The sequence below is a fragment of the Fusarium phalaenopsidis genome (assembly GCF_050370095.1).
Source record: "Fusarium phalaenopsidis strain FUZ10S chromosome Unknown contig_32288, whole genome shotgun sequence".
NCBI lineage: Eukaryota > Fungi > Ascomycota > Sordariomycetes > Hypocreales > Nectriaceae > Fusarium > Fusarium phalaenopsidis.
In genome coordinates, this window is record NW_028145412.1 from 382,963 (window position 1) to 401,969 (window position 19,007).

The following is a 19,007-nucleotide window of genomic DNA, read 5'->3' on the forward strand; positions in this document are numbered from 1 at the left end:
TGTCGGTGCCGTTCTACCCTAGAATGCACAGTGCAGATCGAGCACACGCTAATGGAAAAGTTTTATTTACACTGTCCTCAGACTTGACCATCACCTGCAATATTCTCATCCAACCTCACACCGACAAATTTCTTGTGTCTCGCTGCAAAATCAAGGTACAATGGATTCTGAATCTTTCAATACCGGCAGTGAGAAGTTTCTTCTCTGGTTCAAGTCACTCCCAGGGGCCTCATTCTCCGACGCTATCAAAATTGTTGACCTTCGAGACCGCAATGCGGGCCGTGGTATAAGTACGTCGATATTCCTTGGTTTATTCGAAAATGCTGACTTTTCTAGTTGCCCTGCAGGACATTCCTGCTGAGACGACACTCTTCACCATCCCGAGAAAGGGCATCATCAATGTTGAAACCTCAGAGCTGCCTAAAAAGCTCCCCGACGTCTTTGATCTCGACAAGCCCATTGATGACGATGATGAGGCGCCGCGATTGGACTCATGGAGCTCTTTGATCCTCGTTATGATGTACGAGTACCTGCAGGGTGAAAAGTCACAGTGGAAGCCCTACTTTGACGTGCTCCCCTCTTCGTTTGATACGCCCATGTTCTGGTCCGAGAACGAACTAGACCAGCTACAGGCCAGTCACATGCGTCACAAAATCGGCAAGGCGGACGCGGAGAACATGTTCCGTAAGACTCTTCTCCCCATCATTCGAAACAACTCGAGCGTATTTGGCGGCGAGAACCGAAGTGACGATGATCTTGTCGAGATTGCGCACCGGATGGGCAGCACCATCATGTCGTACGCTTTTGATCTTGAGAACGATGAGGATGAGGAAGAGGAAGAGGCGGATGGCTGGGTGGAGGACCGAGAAGGCAAATCCATGATGGGCATGGTCCCAATGGCCGACATCTTGAATGCCGATGCGGAATTCAATGTATGTGTCGGTGTGAGTGAGTGAGTGAGAGTGACACAGCTGACTTAGATATAGGCGCATGTGAACCACGAAGAAGAGAGCCTTACGGTGACGAGCTTGAGGCCAATCAAGGCTGGTGAGGAGATCCTCAATTACTACGGGCCGCATCCCAATTCGGAGCTGCTCAGGCGATACGGCTACGTGACTGAGAGACATTCTCGTTATGACGTTGTTGAGATTCCTTGGGACGTCGTAGAGTCAGTGATGAGGCTCAACTTTGGCATTTCCGGTCAAGTACTGGAAAAACTGGTATGTCTTGAAAATGAAATCAACGTCAACTTGCTGACTTGGGCCAGCGTCACGATCTCGAAGAGGAGGAGGAGTTTGAAGACACATTTGTGCTGGAGCGTGAAACTGGAGAGGTGAACTCGGATGGCACGTTTTCAGGCCATGCCCGGTTCGAAAGCATGCCCGAGGACCTTCAGCAACAGCTCAAGACGTTCCTTAAGGGGGTGAAGAAGGCTCAGCCTGAGGCTATTCCCGACAAGCGAAAACGGGACGAAATCCATCATGCTGTGCTGGCCAAGACACTACAAGCTCTTGCATCGAAATACCCAACAAGTACCTCGGAGGACCAAATTCTGCTCCAGGGACAGGACCTCAGCCAGCGGACCCGCATGGCTATCGAGGTCAGACTGGGAGAGAAGAAGTTGCTCCAAGAAGCGATCGCGTCGACATCCTCGGTTGACGTTGAGATGACAGTTGATGATGAAACTGGTCCAGCAAAGAGGGCTAAACGGTCGGGTTGAGGATGAATCCGAGTTGACAAAGAACATAGGTCGTGTTATTCCTCGACTTGAACCGTTTAAAACGGAACACCGTCGATCGACGGGCAATTGGAGCATCCCGAGATTGTGATTGAGCCTCCGGTTTTATGGGATCGCAACCCATGCAAGAGGCGCAGAAGGCATCAAATACCAATTGCGAACCATCCGCCCAACGCGACGAGGCAACAAGCACTAAATCAAATTACAATCGACGCGACTGAATTTTTCTCCTATTTAAATGACCTTTTGCCCCAAAATTTCCTGTGTCTTTGCACTTCAGCCTCACGACTCTAACCACAGCAATTGACCGCGACTGACAGCGGGCCATGATCTTCACGTCGTGGTTCGAAACAGGAACAAGTTGCAATTCATGCAGTACGACAAAAGATATCGACTGTGTACCAAAGTCCCTTCTTTTGAAATAACATAGACTGCATTGGAACCCGACGGCTAGTACTAGTGCTTGACAGAGCTGTCAACTGTACACGGATAGTCTCCCGACACGAGCAAGGTCTCCTTTACAAAGCATTGGGTGGATCTGTTTCTGCCCGAGATAGCTAGCAACACCTGACAGACCTTAATTCATCGCTTTCCGCGGCTCATCCTCTCAGGCAACCACGTCTTGCATATCAGCATGGTCGGCATTGGCTGTCACGGCGAGCACGAGTGTGCCGCCGTTACCAATGGCTTATAGGATAAATGCAGCCTCGCTAACGTTGCCAGTTCAAGATGGTTTGCCCACTACCTAGTCTTGGAATCAACTGATCATCTATCTAACCGCTGCAACCTCTACCGTCGGGTGCCTCAAAGTGTCCGAGATTCTGGTCGATGGCGTGGATGCTGCCAACAGTCGTCATGGCTGTGCCCCCCTCTGAGAAACCAGCTGCAACTGGGATACGAGGGATTCGCGGCTGGCTTCGACACGGACTATCCCGAGGTCGGCTCGGGATGCTGCCTTCGGGATGTCATTGCTAGATTTCCGCGCTTCGACGCACGCTCAAAGCCTTGGGCTTGGGCTTTGGTTGCTTTTTCGGCAATAGGGTTACCCGCCTAAAGTCCCTCACCAAGAGATTCTGGTCAGACTACTCAGGACCCTGTTGTGCTTCAACCCCAGGGAAGATCTACCATGCCCATGCATGCCTTTTGGACATGGGAGTCTTCTGGCCTCAAACGCGATTCAGCTCCCATCTTGAACTGAAACCGCCACCATGACCGCAGAACCTAGCTAGCAGCAAGACACCATGGTGCCATCAACTGGGGAAGCAAGAGTGCTAGCGCCAACAATGGATCGACGGCCAAAGATCTGGAGGTCAGCTCCATTGGTCCGCGAGCAAGCGCATCTGCATCTCGTTCAACCGGTCTAGCAAGGGATGACATTACCTGGGCCACACACCAGGTACTGGTGTCCTCTTCAGCTCGAGAAACCCCCCGACCACACTTGCCGAGCAACAGAGGGAGACCGGTGTCGACAAAAGAACAAGTGAGAGGGTCCGGCCCGCAGCCGCTCTGCATGAACTGGGGTCTGGCTTGGTCTCCCCCATCACGTACACATGCTGGACTGCAGGACGCACGCACACACCAGAGTCGGAGAGATAGCGTGGAGCAGGCGTGGCACCAATCCTTGGGGTCAAGTTGAGATGAAGACCAGGGCCCTGCTCGCCAATGGTACGGCAGGGCTGTCGACAGTTGCCGAATCGGTCCATGCTTGTTGGATGTCTGGCAGACAATGCACCCGGACACATGGCGTCGAGCTGACAGTTTCCCTCGGGTCGACGTGGGGCAACGTCATAGTGATGCACCTCATTCGGCCGTTTCTTGCTGCCTCTGAAGCTGTATTCCATTGTCAAGGGGAGGTGGAGCAGCTGGCCGGTCCTGGATGCCCTCTGCTGTCAAGGATCACGGCGGACACAGCATAGCGGCCCAAGTTTGGCCGGCCTCACGCGGAAGTTTCTTGGGCAGCGAAGTTTGCGGCTCTGCCGCCGAGTTGAAGCGGATCCGGTCTCGAGAGGACATAAAGAGATGGGGGTTTACTCGGGGTTGACGAGGCTGAGGAAGAGGGCGAGCACGATACACCCCCATCTCGACTATCTTGAACTATTCGCAAGAGGCATTTCCGACTTTGATCATGTCCAAATCAGTAGGTCATGACACTAATATCTTGGAGCGTAACTAGGCTTACAGCTCACAGCATAGGTCCAAGCACAGCGGCTCGAGCCGTGGAAGAGGAAGCTCCGGGAGCCAGGCAGCTCCTCAAGTGAGCTTCCTCTTTGTTGTCAACAAACTGTTAATTGGAGAGCCAGAGTTAGACGACTATCATCATTACATTCCACCACGATCGCCAGCTGGGTACTCGGATGAGCTCCCGAGCAAGGTGATGCGGTACTCTGATGGCGACGTCTCAGAGGCTTGGGGATATCACTGGTATCGAGATGGGCGATCACCAACAGATGGAACGTTCCCGCCTGGACAACTCCTACGCCTCGACCAAGAGGGAAATTTTATTCCGGACCCAGCTACGGGTTACTACGTCTGCGCCAACGAGTATACTACGTTTGCTGTCGCTGCTTGCAACCCCCTACTCCCCATCATGGTCGTCGACCACGACCCCCTCGTTTCTCAAAAGAGCTGGGATCTTTTGCGCATCTTTCACCCCCGAAACTATCGCGGCCTCTCCCAAGTGGTCACACTTGACAGTCCCATGGGAGAAGGGGGCGCACCGGTCCGCTATGTTGCTGGCAAGTCGCCCAGCTGGATGCCTGGTCTATTGCCCAGGACATACCGTTCACCTCATCTGCATTCACCAGACTCGATGGGCCTGGGTGGAGAGTTGCCTATCATCCTGGGGTTGATGGCGCTTACCCCTGAGCAGAATCACGACGACAATGAGCCTACGAACCAAATGTTCCTAGGACGGAATGGGTGGCGGCGAAACGAGTGGAGGGGTGGAAACGACGCACCAAAGGGCTGTGAGTATCTGCCCGCCATTTTTGGCTTGTTTCCTTGACCACTGATGACCTGGTCTTGATAGATCCAGGCACTGCCCAGGACGACCCCTGTGCCTTTCTCGTCAAGGTCTTCATGGATCCAGACAATCCGGGGTGCACAACAGAGCACCTCAAATGGGTTGAGTGGAATTCCGTTCTTGTCCGCGAGTCAAGTAGATCGCACTGAGACTCAATCCATCCATGCACTCTGGCACTATGGATTTCTTGCCCAGTCTCCGGGTCTGGTAACTTGATTGCCCTGCCTCTCGCTGATTCATTGAATTTTAAATACGTTATGTGGTTATTTCGACCATCATGGAAATCAGATTGACGACGACGGTGTGAAGATCGATCTTGTGGTTTCTATTATTCATTCCTCTCGCTGAGTTTTCGGTATAAAATGGTCCCGTCCCCTTTCCTACTCAGCTCTTGCAGCTAGCTCCCTTCAGTTGTCCATCTCCTTCATCTCGATGCACCTTTGATCACCTCGGACCAAGGGTCCTTGCGCTTTCGATGCAGGCCTTGAGCAATCGCATAAACATGTCGGTGACGCTGAGATGGGCATGCTTGAGAGGCACGGCTCGGTTGGATGGATAGGTTGTTTATGTGTAAATAAATGGTTTGTCTCTGCCGTTCAAGACTGAAATCAGACGGCATCGGGAAGTCGCACAGCAATATCTCCAGATTGGGTGATGTATCGCACCCATGGGAGAGAGGGATATTGCAACTGGGACAGTTAGTATGATCCGTGAATATTTATCACAGTTACGTACCTTGGGCTCGGTAATCTTGAGATACCGCACTTGGATTCCACTGGTGGTGAAGTAAGGAATCTCAAACTTGACCTGGATAGGTCGCTTTGCACCCTTGCCGACTCCAACACCACCCATGCTTCCACCGAAACCACCCATCATGCCACCTCCCTGCTCGTCATCACCCCTCACGCTTGGTAGGCCCAGCTCAGCGCGCATGAGGAACTCCTTGCCACCACCGAACTGCTTGATCTTCCAGACAATGGCGCTCTGCTCGGGCGCATAGTGAACGGATCCAATGTTGGTGCGGAAACGGGGGCTATCGGCGTCGTCGGGGACGGGGACGACAATCTCGACGTTGTTGGCGGTACTGCGGCGCTTGAACTGGGCGCGGGCCTTGAGCATGTACTCGATACGGGAACCTGAGTGAGACTCGACCACACACTCCACCCAGATCAGGGGCTTAACCTGCGTGTTGAGGCGGTAGGACATGAGCTCGAATTCGCCGTCCGGAGGGATGAAGGAGATGGTTCGGTCGTTCTCGAAACGCGAAAGACGCACACACTGGTGGAACTTGACATCCTCCATCTCGATAGCCTTGCCACGGGTGGCTCGACCCGTTGTTTCAAACATGACCTTGTCGTTGAGGCCCAGACGTAGCTCGGGCATGCCACTCAGGTAGCACTTCATCTTGATGGCGCCAAGAATCTCGGAACGGAGCACGTTGCCGTTTGCGGAAACGAGAAGGTTGAGGGACTCGACGACGTCGAGGAAGACCTCGTTCTTGCGGTAGCGGATGCCCTCGGAACGCCATGACACGGCGTTTGTGACGGCGATGGGCGGGCGGGCCTGGATCTCGAGCTTATGGGACTCTTGGGTGATGTACTCCTGGAGGATCTTGGACTCTGTGGTCTGGGGGTAGCCAAAGTCCATCATCTCGTCGAGGAGCTCGTAGATGATGACAAAGTTGTCGCGGATCGACTCCTCTTCTAGAGCCTTGAAGTACTCGGTAAAGACCTCGACGACCTTGTGGAGGAATAGGAGGATCTCGGCGGCGTTTGTGTTTCGTTTTGTGAGAGCGAGGAGGTAGAGGTTGTTGTGGCGGATGTAGAGGTACTGCATTGGGGAGCTGGTCAGCGAAGCTACAGCTGTAGCTCCAGGGGATGACGCACGTTGATGCCCTCATGGGAGAAGCATGGCGGGACGGCGGACGAGTCCTCCTCGGCTTCTGAGAGGAGGACAGGGAACTTTTCGACGGCCGACATGGGAATGTCACCTCTGTAGTTGCGGGCGAGAAGGGTCTGCGCAAGGCCATATCAGCGTCATGTCGGCGATGGTTATGGCGGCGACAGGGGATAAGCTGGACGCACCTTGCCCTTGAGGTCGAGGAAGAATAATGCGGACGCCATGATGAAGAGCTTATGGAGGAGGAGCAATAGAGGTCGTTATGTTGGAGGAGAAACAAGTCAACTTGAGGTCGCAGGTCGGAGGGGTAGAAAGGAGGTCGTTATATCGTCGTCAATTGGTGATGCGACAGGAGAAGCGCGAGGATGAACAGCTCGAGCGGGAGGATCTAGAACTTGGGACGACGATACAGAGGGTGAAGCACAAGAAAAGAGAGAATGGAATAGAAGAATTAGGGGGTTATACAAGAGCACAGGCAGTCATGATTGTCCGCAGCGCAATATGGTATTGGTCAGTTTCAAGCCAGAGGTTCGCTGGCATCTTTTGGGAGCAGCCTGGCCGAGCGTTGACGGACAGGGTGTTGGGGTGGATGCGGTCGGTAAAATGTCGGATGTGGTGGGGTAGCTTGATCAGCACAGTCACGTGATGAAGCTGCTTGCGGGACTGTAGAAAAAAAAAACTTGCAGAGCTACCAGACCTTTTCTTTTCTTTCTTCTCTATAACGCACCCTCTAGACAGTGCAGACCATCATCTAGCCCGCAACAGGGTGGCATTCTGTCATACCAGCCGTGGAGCCGTTGATGAAGCTGCGATTTCGTGGTGCGGAGAAGGAGACATTGTGGTTCCATAAGAACTGCCCGAGTATTTACTTTTCTCGTTGCTTGGGCGGTGTCAGAGGAGCCGGACATTTTCAGTTCAACAGAACACAATTTATCATGTGATGGGAGTTGTTGAGCTTCATGGATCATCTGGACAACTGCCGATTGGCATCCAGAGAGGGCATTATCAAGCCAGCTTATAGCTGACCTCGAACACGATGCCGGGATGCGATCCGAAGTGTCGACATGGGCTGCAAACTTTCATCAACCCCCTAGCCTCTGGGTGGCGCCCGTTCATGTGGTAAAGGCACACGACCTTTAGCTCGCCATTGGAATCCTTTTGTTGGGGAATGGATCTCTCGGTGAGTGAGCGTCGACCGCTGGAATGAGCGCATTGTATCGTGAAAGATGCTCCCATGGCATCGACCAGGGGCCAGTCGACATCTCGCATGTTGCACTCCGTATCGGGCACTCTGCTCGCCAAACAATGGATGGCGATACCATCTCCTCGGCATCAGCTTCGACCCCACTAAACCTAAACAAGAAGCTTACTCCAACAGCTGTCCAGAACTGAAGTCCGTGATGGTGTAGAGCTTCGGCCTCGGCTGGAGGGAACCAGAGTTTGCACGTTGATTAATTGTCATGTCACGAAATTTCCTATTGCGACAGCGAGGTGTGTTGCGGCCACGACCTTGTTGGATGTGAGTTGCCACCGTTGGCACATGTCAGATGCCTCACATGTGTTTGGTGTGGTGTAGTCGGACATTGACGATGTGAGCCCTCCACCCCCAAGAGAAAAGACCGGCAGCCCGGGTACATGTATCTTGGCTGAGGGGGCATCAGGCACAAGGTCGCGACTTGCCAAGCGGGCCGAATGCCGACTGGTTTGTGTGATTCTCGAGGGGATTGGACGTGGATGGTGACAACGTCAAGACGGACAGAGCTCAGCCCGAGATGAGCAAGCCATGAGCAAGCAGAGTTGCTCGACTGGCATTGCGACAGGATTGGTGGCAGGATACCTAATGAACTCTAGCGCATTGATTGAACGAGGATATGATCCTCCGCGGGATAACGAGTGTTGCGTACATCAGCAAGTTGAGTTGCAACGGCGTCCAAGGAAACAAGATTCGGCAAGTTGATCCTGTTAGCGACTCTGGCATGACTCGGGTGGGCGGCCTACCAACGTTTACCCGGCTGGCACGTACTGCGACGCAGATTTAATCTTTGCATGTGATCCAAACCGCAAATGATTTCCCGCTCCAACGCCGCCATCATCATCATTGCCCCGGGCTTTGACACGTGCTCGAGGTGGGAGTCCCGCCCAGGTCCTCCTCTTCAGGTACAGCCCCAGTATTTCGCGCCAGGAGAGAAGAATGCGAGTTAAATCTTGTGATGGTCAGGAACGTTAATATTCCCACTGCCCTTGCCCTGCTTCCTGAGAGATCATCCTACCTCAAACATCGTCTGCGGAGCGAGTGTTGTCGCCCCGATAACCTGGTCGTCTACCCCTGCGGTACCTGCTGACTGAGACCGACACAGGTTCCCGTCCATCCTTTATTGACCGTCTCACAGGCTTCCAGGTTCTAGCGAGGCTTCTTCCCCACTGAACTTGCAAGCAAAACCCACTGCGAAGAGTCACGGGCATCCCACTCTCTGAAAGCCTCTGAAGCCCTTCAAGCCCGGCCCGGTTTTTAGTGGGTTCGCGCCGTCGTCTTGTGCGCCAGTTCTCAGCCGGTCCCTGCAGCTGGAGCGACCCGTGGGCGCCTGACGTTTTCTGCTTCTCTCTCTGTCTCTCCCCCCCACGATCGCTCCTTCCCCTTCCTGTTGCCGTCACCTCATCCACCACACGAGGCGCCCTTACCATATTCCTTTTCCCCCCCAACCATTTTCTCCTCCGCTTCTTCCCTCTCCACCATAAGAGAACCGAATCGCCGAATCTTTTTGTTTCCTTCGTCTCGACGACCTCACGCTTGCGTATACGGCCCGTGGCCGCTCTGTTATTCGTATCCAGTCCCGATGTCCGATTGACGTAGCCGTCTTATCACCGACGCCCAGCGCCGCCATGGAGCGCAATCACATGCTTGCCCCAACGAGCGATCGCGAGACCTCCTCCTCTCGCGAAGCCCTCCTCGGGCCACCGCCTGCTCGACCGCCGCCCTCTCTCATGGGATTTTCCCCTCCAGCTTATTCCAATTCCGCCCATGCGATAAAGCTCCCCGATGTTCCCAACACTGAGCTGCCACCACTGTCGCATCTCGAGGCCGACAACGATATCAAGCTGCCGTCGCTTAGCTCGCTGACTAGCGAAATGGCCCTCGACCCTCCCAAGAACCATTGGCCTCCGTTGAATCCCATTCACTCATACCATCCCCTGGCACCGTTGGGGCCTCAAACTATGGATAGCCCGACTCGAATGGATCTCGATGCGAGCAGTAACAGCGTCGTCAGCGCTCCATCCCCTGATCGACTCCTTGATGCGAGGTCAAGCAGCGTCAGTCTGGATGACCCTGACGTGCGATTAGCCGCCGAGGCCCTCGGCGATTTGAGAGCGGGTTTGTGTTCCTCATGCATGCGATGCGCGATGCGTGGATCATGATCGACTGATAATTGTCATAGACTTCATATCATCACCCCCTCACAGAAACACATCGCTTCCTGTGAGCCCTCCGACTTCTCACAGTTTCCAGTCGTCGAATCAAACTCAACCGCAGTCCCCGCAACCGGAACCGTTATTATCCCTTCTTACAACGACACATCCCCTGTTGGCGAGCACCATTGAGGGCGCTACCTCGGCGTACGGAGGCGCCAAGAACTTTTCTCCACGTTTCCGATCAGGAGCTGAATACGTCGAAGGCTACCTGACGCCTATCGCCAACACTGTCGGCTCTGTTGGTAGAGTGACGGGTGTCGAAGGAGGTGTGCGATGGTTTTTAGGTGCCGGTCGGAGGCAGAATAGCTCGGCGTCAGATCTGGAGGCCGGTAACAGCAAAAAGCGACGAAAGGTGGACAACGAGGGTGAACCGGTCAGCAACAAACGCCTTGAGGGTGAAGGCATGAAGCAGATCGCTGGCCTTCAGCAGCTTCCAGCCGACGCTGGAACACAACAAGAGCCCTTCTCGCCCCCTACCAGGGCGAGCTCTCGTCGCATGTCAACAACAAGTACCATTGATACCCTCCCGGCTTATGATGAGCTGCGATCCCCCGCCTACACCGAAACAGCTGATACTCAAAGCTCATCACGACCAACTTCGCGGTCTAGTGGTGCTTGGCAATCTCGGCTGATCATGTCGACGTCGGGATTGAGCGTCGCCATGAGCGAGGAGAGTCTTCGCAGTCTGAAGTACTGTCTGCAATGGCTTCGGTGGGCGAACGGTCACATCGCTCGTGTAATCAGCGCCCTGAAGACCACTCTCGAGCAGTACGAACAGGCAAACAACCCATCTGCCGCACAGCAGAATGGATCAGAGAAGCAGCTCTTGCAGGGTGAGGCCAACAATGAAGCGCCTGACAACTCACAGCAACAATCTCGAAGCGCGCTCGCCGCCCGTATCTCTACTCTCAAGGGCGACGTCTTGAAGACTCTTCAGGATGCGATCCTGACTGTGTCAAAATATGCAGGTGGTGCTCTGCCCGAAAACGCACGAATTCTTGTGCGCCGTCATCTGACCAGCCTGCCCCAACGGTTCCGTGTCGCTACCCAGTCGGACAACAGCTCCCAGAATGGAGAACGAGCCAGCGACTCGGCCCTTACTGAGAGTGCGCAGAAGGTTCTTGTCCTGGCCAAGGAGGGTCTGGACATGGTGACTCAAGTGAGCGGTGTTGTCGATGGTACCATTGTCAGCGCCGAACAGTGGCTGGATCGCATGGGCAAGCGAAGGCAGAAGCAGGATGAAGAGAAGCCCGTGTTGCCCAAGACTGAGCCTGAGTATAATGGCGATGTCAAGATGGGCTGAAGCCGCATTCTGGCGGAAAAGCTCGCAGATGGTGGAGTTGTGATGATGGAAACGGAAAAACAAAAACATAAGGGGATCGCAAACAAGCCTGGAGCTTCTGGGATGTGAATTCGAGGGCAAAAGAACAGGCGACTGGCGAACATGGGCGGATGATTTGATACCAAACAGTCCCGCAAGAGGCGGAGAATGCGCGTTCCTTTACAATGGTTCCCCCTGGATGGATGGAAACGAACGATGAGCCGAGGGTTGCGATGGGGTTGACTATAACTGACTGTCTTACTGACACTTTTCTTTGGGTATTGTCTGGTTGTCCTGGTGTATAGGTAATAGGGCGTTACTGGTTGATTGATAACATGGAAGAGACAAGGAGTGTTGTGAGATGTATTCAGGAGAGTGTTGATGGGTTTTCCATTTGATTTGGATGTGGATGCAAAAACCATTGAGTTTTGACTTGGGGAGCTGCTTTGTCTTGTCTTGTCTTTGCAGTCTCGGGTTGTTTTTTTTATGGTCTTGGATGCTACACGATGGCTGACTGTTTCTGGCTGGGCTGCCTGGCTGGAACAAGACAGTCGTAGAGGAGGTTAATCAACAAGGTTGATGCTTTGTCTCGGCAGGGAGGCCTCATGGCGATGTTGTAGCGAGCTGTTTCTGAGCTTTGTTATTCAACATGGTATTCCATGACATTTCTTGTTGCCGACGTGGATGATCTCGCGCTGACTATTGTCATGATCAACGGCTAGGGGAATTGCTATGTCGACGCGGCTGGTTCAGCTTGTCTGAGGTGAAGTGTGGAGAGACACACTGAGGGATCGCCATGCATTCGGCCTTGCATTCACTCAAGCCACGTTGACTCTGGTTGGGCTTCTTGCGTAGCATGCAGATCGAATCCCGCAGATTGGTTCTCTGGTGGCTTCTCCACCAAATGTCGTTGTACCATGTTGCTCGCATTCGTCGTATTTGACTTGGCCGTTTGAATCTGCCTGGGAAGCGAGGGATACGGGCAATGAAACGAAAACAGCCCACGTCATCTATCATTTAATGTCCTGTGCAAAGCCATTGGCAAAGATGAATCGGCCAGTAAGAGCGTTGCAATTTTCCGAGACGGCTTCAAGACAGTAAGGTGGATGGCGGTTGCTCAGCCGGGACAGGGCTGAATCACTTGCGTGTTCTGAGAGTCCTCCGGCTCTTGACGGCGGGGCTATGTAATTGGGAATTGAACTTATAAGACTATTGTACTTGTAGCGTGAAAGTATATAAGTGATGAGCTCCCACAAGGGAATGAATAGAGAGGCAGGGCGGTTAAACCAACTCCAGCACTATGAAGCCTCTTACAACTCTAACACCACTTGTACTCCCAGTCTTGGTCGGCGCCAAGGGAGAGCCGACTTATACATCCCATTCTCTCCCTACAGCTGCTCTCGACTCAGGACCTGTCGTCGGCCAGACCACCACTCTTCCAGCAGCGATTGCCCCCGTCAACAAGTTCCTGGGCATTCCCTATGCTGCTAAACCAGAGCGGTTCAGTCGACCCAAGAAACCTGAGCCTTGGACGGGACCGTTGAATGCCTCTGAGTTTGGGCCTTCGTGTCCGCAGTTGTTTGTGGACAATGGTGAGCAAACTACTATGTATAAAGTTGAGATGGAATCTGACCAGGTGACAGAACTCACTCCTGGGTTGGACATCCTCAAGAACTTTTTCGGCACGGGTTCTGAAGAGAGCGAAGATTGTCTCTTTGTAAACGCATTTGCGCCAACAAGTCCTCGGCCGCCAGAGGGTCGTCCTGTTGTGCTGTTCATCCACGGAGGTGGCTGGCAGCAGGGGAATGGGCAGATTGACCTGAGTGGATTTGCTGGTTATGAAGACATTGTTGCATTTGCCTTCAACTATCGCACGAATGGTGAGTTTCGAGTGATTATACGCTGGACAAGTTCACTGATGGAGTGTTAGTCTTTGGGTTTCCTAATTCCCCTGATGTACCGACTGAAGACACCAACCTCGGCTTGTACGATCAACAGCTCGCTATCGAATGGGTTCAGGCCAACGCTCGTGCTTTTGGAGGAGATCCAAGAAAGCTCACCATCTGGGGCGAGTCAGCTGGTTCCATGTCGGTTGATATTCAAGTCAACGCCTATGGCTCCAAGTCACCACCTCCTTTCCGCGGCGCAATGATGTTTTCAGGACAAATGTCAGTTGGTCTCCTCGGCAGCACAGCTAATCCTGAAGACACGACCAATTGGGACTCTCTGGCCGGTGTGGTCGGATGCAATGACACAGAGGATCAGCTGCAGTGTATGCGAGATGTCCCGGAGAAGGATCTCGTCAAAGCCATGAGCACGGCGCAGGTGGCGTTTCTTCCAGTGACTGATAACGTTACTCTTCCTAGCGGACGAGCTGAGAGATGGCGAGAAGGAAAGAATGCCAAAGTTTCGGTATTGATGGGCACAATTGCCGAGGAGGGACGGGCTCTGGTGAACCGGAACATCACCATGAAGACGTTTCTGGATGCGTATCTCGCCGAACCATTGGCGACTAAGAAGCAGCAAGAAGCAATTCTCAAAGTCTACGAAGCAGATCCCAAGCTGAAGAATGACTTTGACATTGCTGCGGCGATATATACGGATTTCTTCTGGCAGTGTGTAAGTGCTCATCATCTCGCCTCTAACCAAGCACTTCTAACAGATGTGACAGCCTCAGGGAATCCTAGCCAACATCTCAGCCTCGATCGACAACCCGGCATGGCGCTTCTACTTCAACACATCCATCACAAGCCTCTTTGGCGAGAAATACTCATGGATGGGAAAATTCCACGGCTCCGATGTGGCCCTCCTCTTCAGCACCCCTACCTTTGAAGGTGAAGCGGGTGGAATACCCTTTACTCCTCAACTGTACACGTTTGCGAAGTACCTCCGCGGCGTAGCTGGCCAGTTCATCAGGAACCCAGCAGCTGGACCAGGATGGCCGGGTGTCGGGTCCAAGTATGCGCCGTATGATGTTGTGAGCTTGGGGGGTGAGGGAGGACTAGCGGGGGCTACGGTTGTTGATGAGACGGTTTTGGATGAGCGGTGTAGGTTGTATGAGGAGATTTATCCTGTTATTGAGAAGTATGTCTTGTCAGCCTAGGCATTCACATGCTACAATTGATAGAAGGTTGTTCTGATCATGCTGCTTCCACTCAACTGTAACAACTCATTATGATAGCTCATTACTCTCTAAGATCCTTCCATGCATGTTCATGTAAAAAGAGTGTGCAAAACTCGAACTTGAAAAGTCTGACCTACGTCACTCTCGAACCAGGTATTTCCCCACAAGCTTCTAGTCGGCTTCTATATGCCGGTACCACGCCATCTACCGAGCCGGTTTCCTAAATAAGCGCGCGGCCAGGGGAGGCGATGAATCCACTTACACGATATTTCCATGTGCCTTTATACCGAGGTTTGAACTTGTTGAAGGCCATATTCAACTGTTCATGAATAAACTCTCGGTACTTTAGTGTCGCCTACGCCTGTAGTGCGCGCCTCCCACGGTATTTCAATTTCCACCAGTTAATCGCCTTGGCTCCATCTCTCCTGCTACCACCGCGCGTTTCACGCGTTCCGCGGACACAACCTTTAGGCTATTGGGCCATCTTGACGCCCCTGGGGACTTCCACGTATGCATTATCAGAAATTGCGAGTACAATTGTTGATTTGGAATTGCCCTCGGGGGCTCCGAGGTGATCAACAGGTTCGATGTAACTCATTGATACGAGATCCGGCGACGAGTTCCGCTGAGGCTCCTATCTCGGCAGTCGAACAAGCCACGAGGTCTACAGAGTCTTCAAGCTGGTGGTTGACAAGGATATCGCCGCATGGGTCCAGACTACGGTGGCACATGGAAGGAGACTATTGAGAGCCTACAAGGTACTCATTCTAATGGGTTGACAAAATGACATGGAGCAAAAGAAAGTTATAAGACGGGTATTCATCTTTATTTTATTCATTAACATGCTAATCTGTGCAGCTCATTTCTCATAAAGATCTCGACATCTTAAATGCCTGTCAAAATGTTAGCAACTCATTCTCAAGCATACATGCAATTTCACTCACCAATGGCCTTGGCAAGAGCCTTGCCAACAGCATGGGCGGAAGCAGGGTTCTGTCCAGTAATGACCAGTCCGTCAACAGCCAGCTTCTCACCCCAGTCCTCACCCTTGACGTAGTTTCCACCGACGCGCTTGATCTCGTCCTCGAGGAGAGCAGGCATGGCGCTGCTCAGCTGCACGGCGTCCTCCTCGGAGTTGCTGAAGCCAGCGACCTCACGGCCCTGCAGGAGAGGCTTTCCGTCGATGGTGACGTTGACAAAGACGATGGGACCGTGGCAGACGGCGGAAACGGGCTTGCCGGCCTTGTAGAACTCCTCGATGAGCTTGATCGAGGTCTCATCCTTGACGAGGTCAAACATGGGGCCGTGGCCGCCGGGGTAGAAGACGGCGTCGAACTCGGAAGCCTTGCCGAGGAACTCGCTCAGAGGCCGCGTGTTCTCCCAGAGAGACTTCTTCTCGTTGAGGAACTTGACGGACTCGGGGTCATTCTCAAACATCTTGATGGACACCTCATCAAGGGGAGACTTGCCGCCGGCGGGAGAAGCGACGACAATCTCAGCCTTGGGGTTGGACTCGTCCTCGCCGACGAGGTCATAGTAGGGATGGGCAAACTCGGGCTAAGGAGGTGAGCTTTTTGTGTGACGTATAAAGCGGGGTGAAACTTACCAGATACCAGCCAGTGGGATTGCCATTGTCCATCTTATCGCGGGAAGTGAGAACGACGAGAACCTTGGGAGCCATTTTGATGAGATTGAGCTTGTAGCTTTTGTGTAGATGTAATGAATTGAGATGAAAGAAGAGTTTTGGATGTTGATGATACTGTTGATCTACGGACTGCCACACCTTTTATATAACCACCTGCATATCCTCCACCGCTTCATAAACTTTTTTCTCGTATCCTTGCAGGAATCGGGACAACTCTTTCACCCGGCCATGACAAACCATTGAGCAGTCTTGTAGAAAGCTGACGTCACGCACGCGGGCGTAGCCGTCCCTTCTCGGCATGCAGCCCCGAAGGAGTCTCCGCTTCGTAGCGCCGGCTCTAAAGGGTCATCTTTCGCCGGGTGGGGAGTTTTGGGGCCTCGGCACGGCCGTGGCGGGGCCGGACTCGAGGTTGAGTTGAGCAGAGGCCATGTTGAATCTTCTGGTAACGTTATGATGGCGATGGAGGTTTGTAAGCGGTGAAGGCATTGAAGGCTTCTTGAGCTGAGATGAGACACTTGTCTGAGTCGCTGTTTCATATTCGTAATGTTGTAAAGCAAGCATACGGGGCAAGGAGGAAACAAGGCTCTAGGACAAAGATATTAGCTTATTCACCCTCAAAGGTAGCCATAAGAATAATATGATACAAAGAAAGGGCTTAGGTAAATTAGGGTATCTCTTTAATAACTTGATGCGATTTTTTAGATACTTATACAGGCTTCGTTTGCTGTTCTGGGGTCTTATATAGTCCCTGACTCCTTAATCTTCCTAAGAGCTTAACGTTGCACCCTAGGGTCAGGAAGATAGGTCGAGACTCTAAACTCAATGGCAGACCGATAGTCTAGTGCCGCTGTATAGATCATCATTGCTTCATGTCGATTAGAATGGTCTCTTGGAGCTGCGGCGTGCCATTCCCAATAGTCGAAGAGCATCAAAACACAACATACCCCCCTGCAGGACAGCTACTCAAAACTGTTAATTGACTAAAAACAATAATCTTACTCTTAATTATCAAGAGTAAGTCCCAAAGGCGCTTTACCACGATTCTATCTGCATGCGGCATCCATACACTGCGAGATGGTCTACCTACCCTGCATCAGAACTAAACAAACTTGGGGGCAAGGATGGTGAGCTCCTTGTTTCCTTCGACCAACAAACTTGCCAGAGTAAACGATAACCGAGGTGACTGCCAACTAGTCACCATCAACTTGCCTGTTGTCCATCCAGATGACCTCTACCCCCCATCTCATCGCTCTCCCTCCAGAGCTTCTAAACCATGTTTTATCCTTTTTACCCCAGGAGACTCTGCTTCAAACGCGACTCGTCAACCGTCACCTGAACTCCCTGGCTACACGCAGCGCATTTCGCCGTATCCGCTTGGTAGCCCACGGCGACAGCTCCAAAAGGCTCAGAGCCCTGGCCGATTCACAACTTCGTGTCCATGTCCAAGATGTGACAGTCGACACCTGGCTCGGCCCCGACTTTGAGTATCGAATGAACGATGCGTGGGAGCTGCCGGATGATTTCATCAATTGCTTCCCGCTTTTATCCTGCTTTCGAAGTCTCGACAGTCTACACCTCAGATTCCACGAGGATTGCGCGGAACTGGGGGACGGCGACGCTGATGAATACAATGATGATCGGTTGGACATTCTCGTCAAAATATTCCAGTCACTGGCAGGCAGCTGGTCTAGAGAGAAGGAAAGAATGGCAAAGGCGGGTGAGGATCTGCTGAGTTTCGAATGGTACGACGACATGAAGCTGCTGCCAACCGTAAACGGGCCTCCTATTCAGCTTTCGAATCTTACCATCCGCAACTTGGGTGATCATCACGAGCCAGAGCTCACTTCCTCGGAGACCTTCAAGTTGGCCGTGGGCTCGGCACTCGGTGATCTAAGGCTCCATATCACGACGGAGACAGTGGGGGAAGAGAGAAAGACCAACAATGCTTCCATCACCAAGTACGTTTCGTTTGAGAACTTGCACACCACGTGGCTGGGCCCGGACATGGTCGCAAACCTCCACACACTCTCCCTCTACTGTCAGGAGCCGTGGGGGTTCAGGCCGAGGATGGACTTTCGCCGTGTCGGGGAGGGGAGAGGGTTGCCCAATCTCAAGGTTCTCGCCTTGGGAAAATACACCTTCAGTCACGAATGGCAGATCAATTGGTTTGCCTCGTTGAATCTGGAACAGCTTTACCTGGACGACTGCGCTGTCCTGCATCAGTACGACGGTCGACCGTCTGACATGGATCACGGCGAGACTGTAATAGGACAGGACGACTGCGGCAACGATATATCCATTTCCAACGAAGGATACTACAGATCGATAAACGATTACAAAGAACCTGATGGACCGTATGTCACGACATCCACCAGCGTGCGTTGGCATATGATACTCTCCCACTGGCGAGAGACCATGACGAACCTACAAGTCTTCAAGATGGGCAGCGGTCACTGGGAGGACCAAAAGGCCTTCAGGAACTTTGACTGTCCCGAACCAGAGACCCGGGGAAAGGATATCTTTAGGTTTGGGTCTGGTATCTCGCAGAAGAGGCGCAACCAACTGCTGTACGTTTACTTTGCGGACGAGTGGAGAGAGTGGAGGGAGTGGGAGAAGGAATATCGGGACTTTGTTGCGGAGAGGGAGCAGAACGGGAAGGAGTGGGATTCTGACGAGGAGATATTTTCCATGTGGAAGATGGAAGATGGGTTGAGGGCCAGGGACGAGGCGGCGCTGGATCTTTTTGTGTCGACGGTGGACGGGAGGGCAAGGACTTTGAGATGAGGGTTA

At 52.8% G+C, this 19,007-nt stretch overlaps 7 protein-coding genes across 7 annotated transcripts; 5 read left to right on the forward strand and 2 right to left on the reverse strand.

Annotated features, from left to right (window-relative positions):
- Nucleotides 1–160: 160 nt before the first annotated feature.
- Nucleotides 161–1,720, forward strand: LRP88_03670 (uncharacterized protein; the record flags this gene model as incomplete). The annotated part of the gene is made up of 4 exons (XM_083240283.1): nt 161–284; nt 337–932; nt 987–1,220; nt 1,268–1,720. 4 exons carry the CDS (start codon nt 161–163, stop codon nt 1,718–1,720), a joined length of 1,407 nt encoding a protein of 468 aa, XP_083103573.1.
- Nucleotides 1,721–3,863: 2,143 nt separating this feature from the next.
- Nucleotides 3,864–4,909, forward strand: LRP88_03671 (uncharacterized protein; the record flags this gene model as incomplete). Its single annotated transcript, XM_083240284.1, has 3 exons — nt 3,864–3,875; nt 3,927–4,704; nt 4,767–4,909. The coding sequence occupies 3 exons, from the start codon at nt 3,864–3,866 to the stop codon at nt 4,907–4,909; spliced, it is 933 nt and encodes a 310-aa protein (XP_083103574.1).
- Nucleotides 4,910–5,356: 447 nt separating this feature from the next.
- Nucleotides 5,357–6,883, reverse strand: LRP88_03672 (Mu homology domain-containing protein; the record flags this gene model as incomplete). Its single annotated transcript, XM_083240285.1, has 4 exons — nt 5,357–5,362; nt 5,496–6,590; nt 6,647–6,775; nt 6,845–6,883. The coding sequence occupies 4 exons, from the start codon at nt 6,881–6,883 to the stop codon at nt 5,357–5,359; spliced, it is 1,269 nt and encodes a 422-aa protein (XP_083103575.1).
- A 2,656-nt stretch (nt 6,884–9,539) lies between these two features.
- LRP88_03673 (transcription factor Opi1-domain-containing protein) lies at nt 9,540–11,430 on the forward strand (the record flags this gene model as incomplete). The annotated part of the gene is made up of 2 exons (XM_083240286.1): nt 9,540–10,029; nt 10,094–11,430. The coding sequence occupies 2 exons, from the start codon at nt 9,540–9,542 to the stop codon at nt 11,428–11,430; spliced, it is 1,827 nt and encodes a 608-aa protein (XP_083103576.1).
- Nucleotides 11,431–12,748: 1,318 nt separating this feature from the next.
- LRP88_03674 (Alpha/Beta hydrolase protein) lies at nt 12,749–14,551 on the forward strand (the record flags this gene model as incomplete). The annotated part of the gene is made up of 4 exons (XM_083240287.1): nt 12,749–13,040; nt 13,092–13,328; nt 13,379–14,067; nt 14,120–14,551. The coding sequence occupies 4 exons, from the start codon at nt 12,749–12,751 to the stop codon at nt 14,549–14,551; spliced, it is 1,650 nt and encodes a 549-aa protein (XP_083103577.1).
- Nucleotides 14,552–15,508: 957 nt separating this feature from the next.
- Nucleotides 15,509–16,253, reverse strand: LRP88_03675 (class I glutamine amidotransferase-like protein; the record flags this gene model as incomplete). The annotated part of the gene is made up of 2 exons (XM_083240288.1): nt 15,509–16,129; nt 16,179–16,253. The coding sequence occupies 2 exons, from the start codon at nt 16,251–16,253 to the stop codon at nt 15,509–15,511; spliced, it is 696 nt and encodes a 231-aa protein (XP_083103578.1).
- A 1,188-nt stretch (nt 16,254–17,441) lies between these two features.
- Nucleotides 17,442–19,001, forward strand: LRP88_03676 (uncharacterized protein; the record flags this gene model as incomplete). The annotated part of the gene is made up of 1 exon (XM_083240289.1): nt 17,442–19,001. The coding sequence occupies one exon, from the start codon at nt 17,442–17,444 to the stop codon at nt 18,999–19,001; it is 1,560 nt and encodes a 519-aa protein (XP_083103579.1).
- Nucleotides 19,002–19,007: the final 6 nt, after the last annotated feature.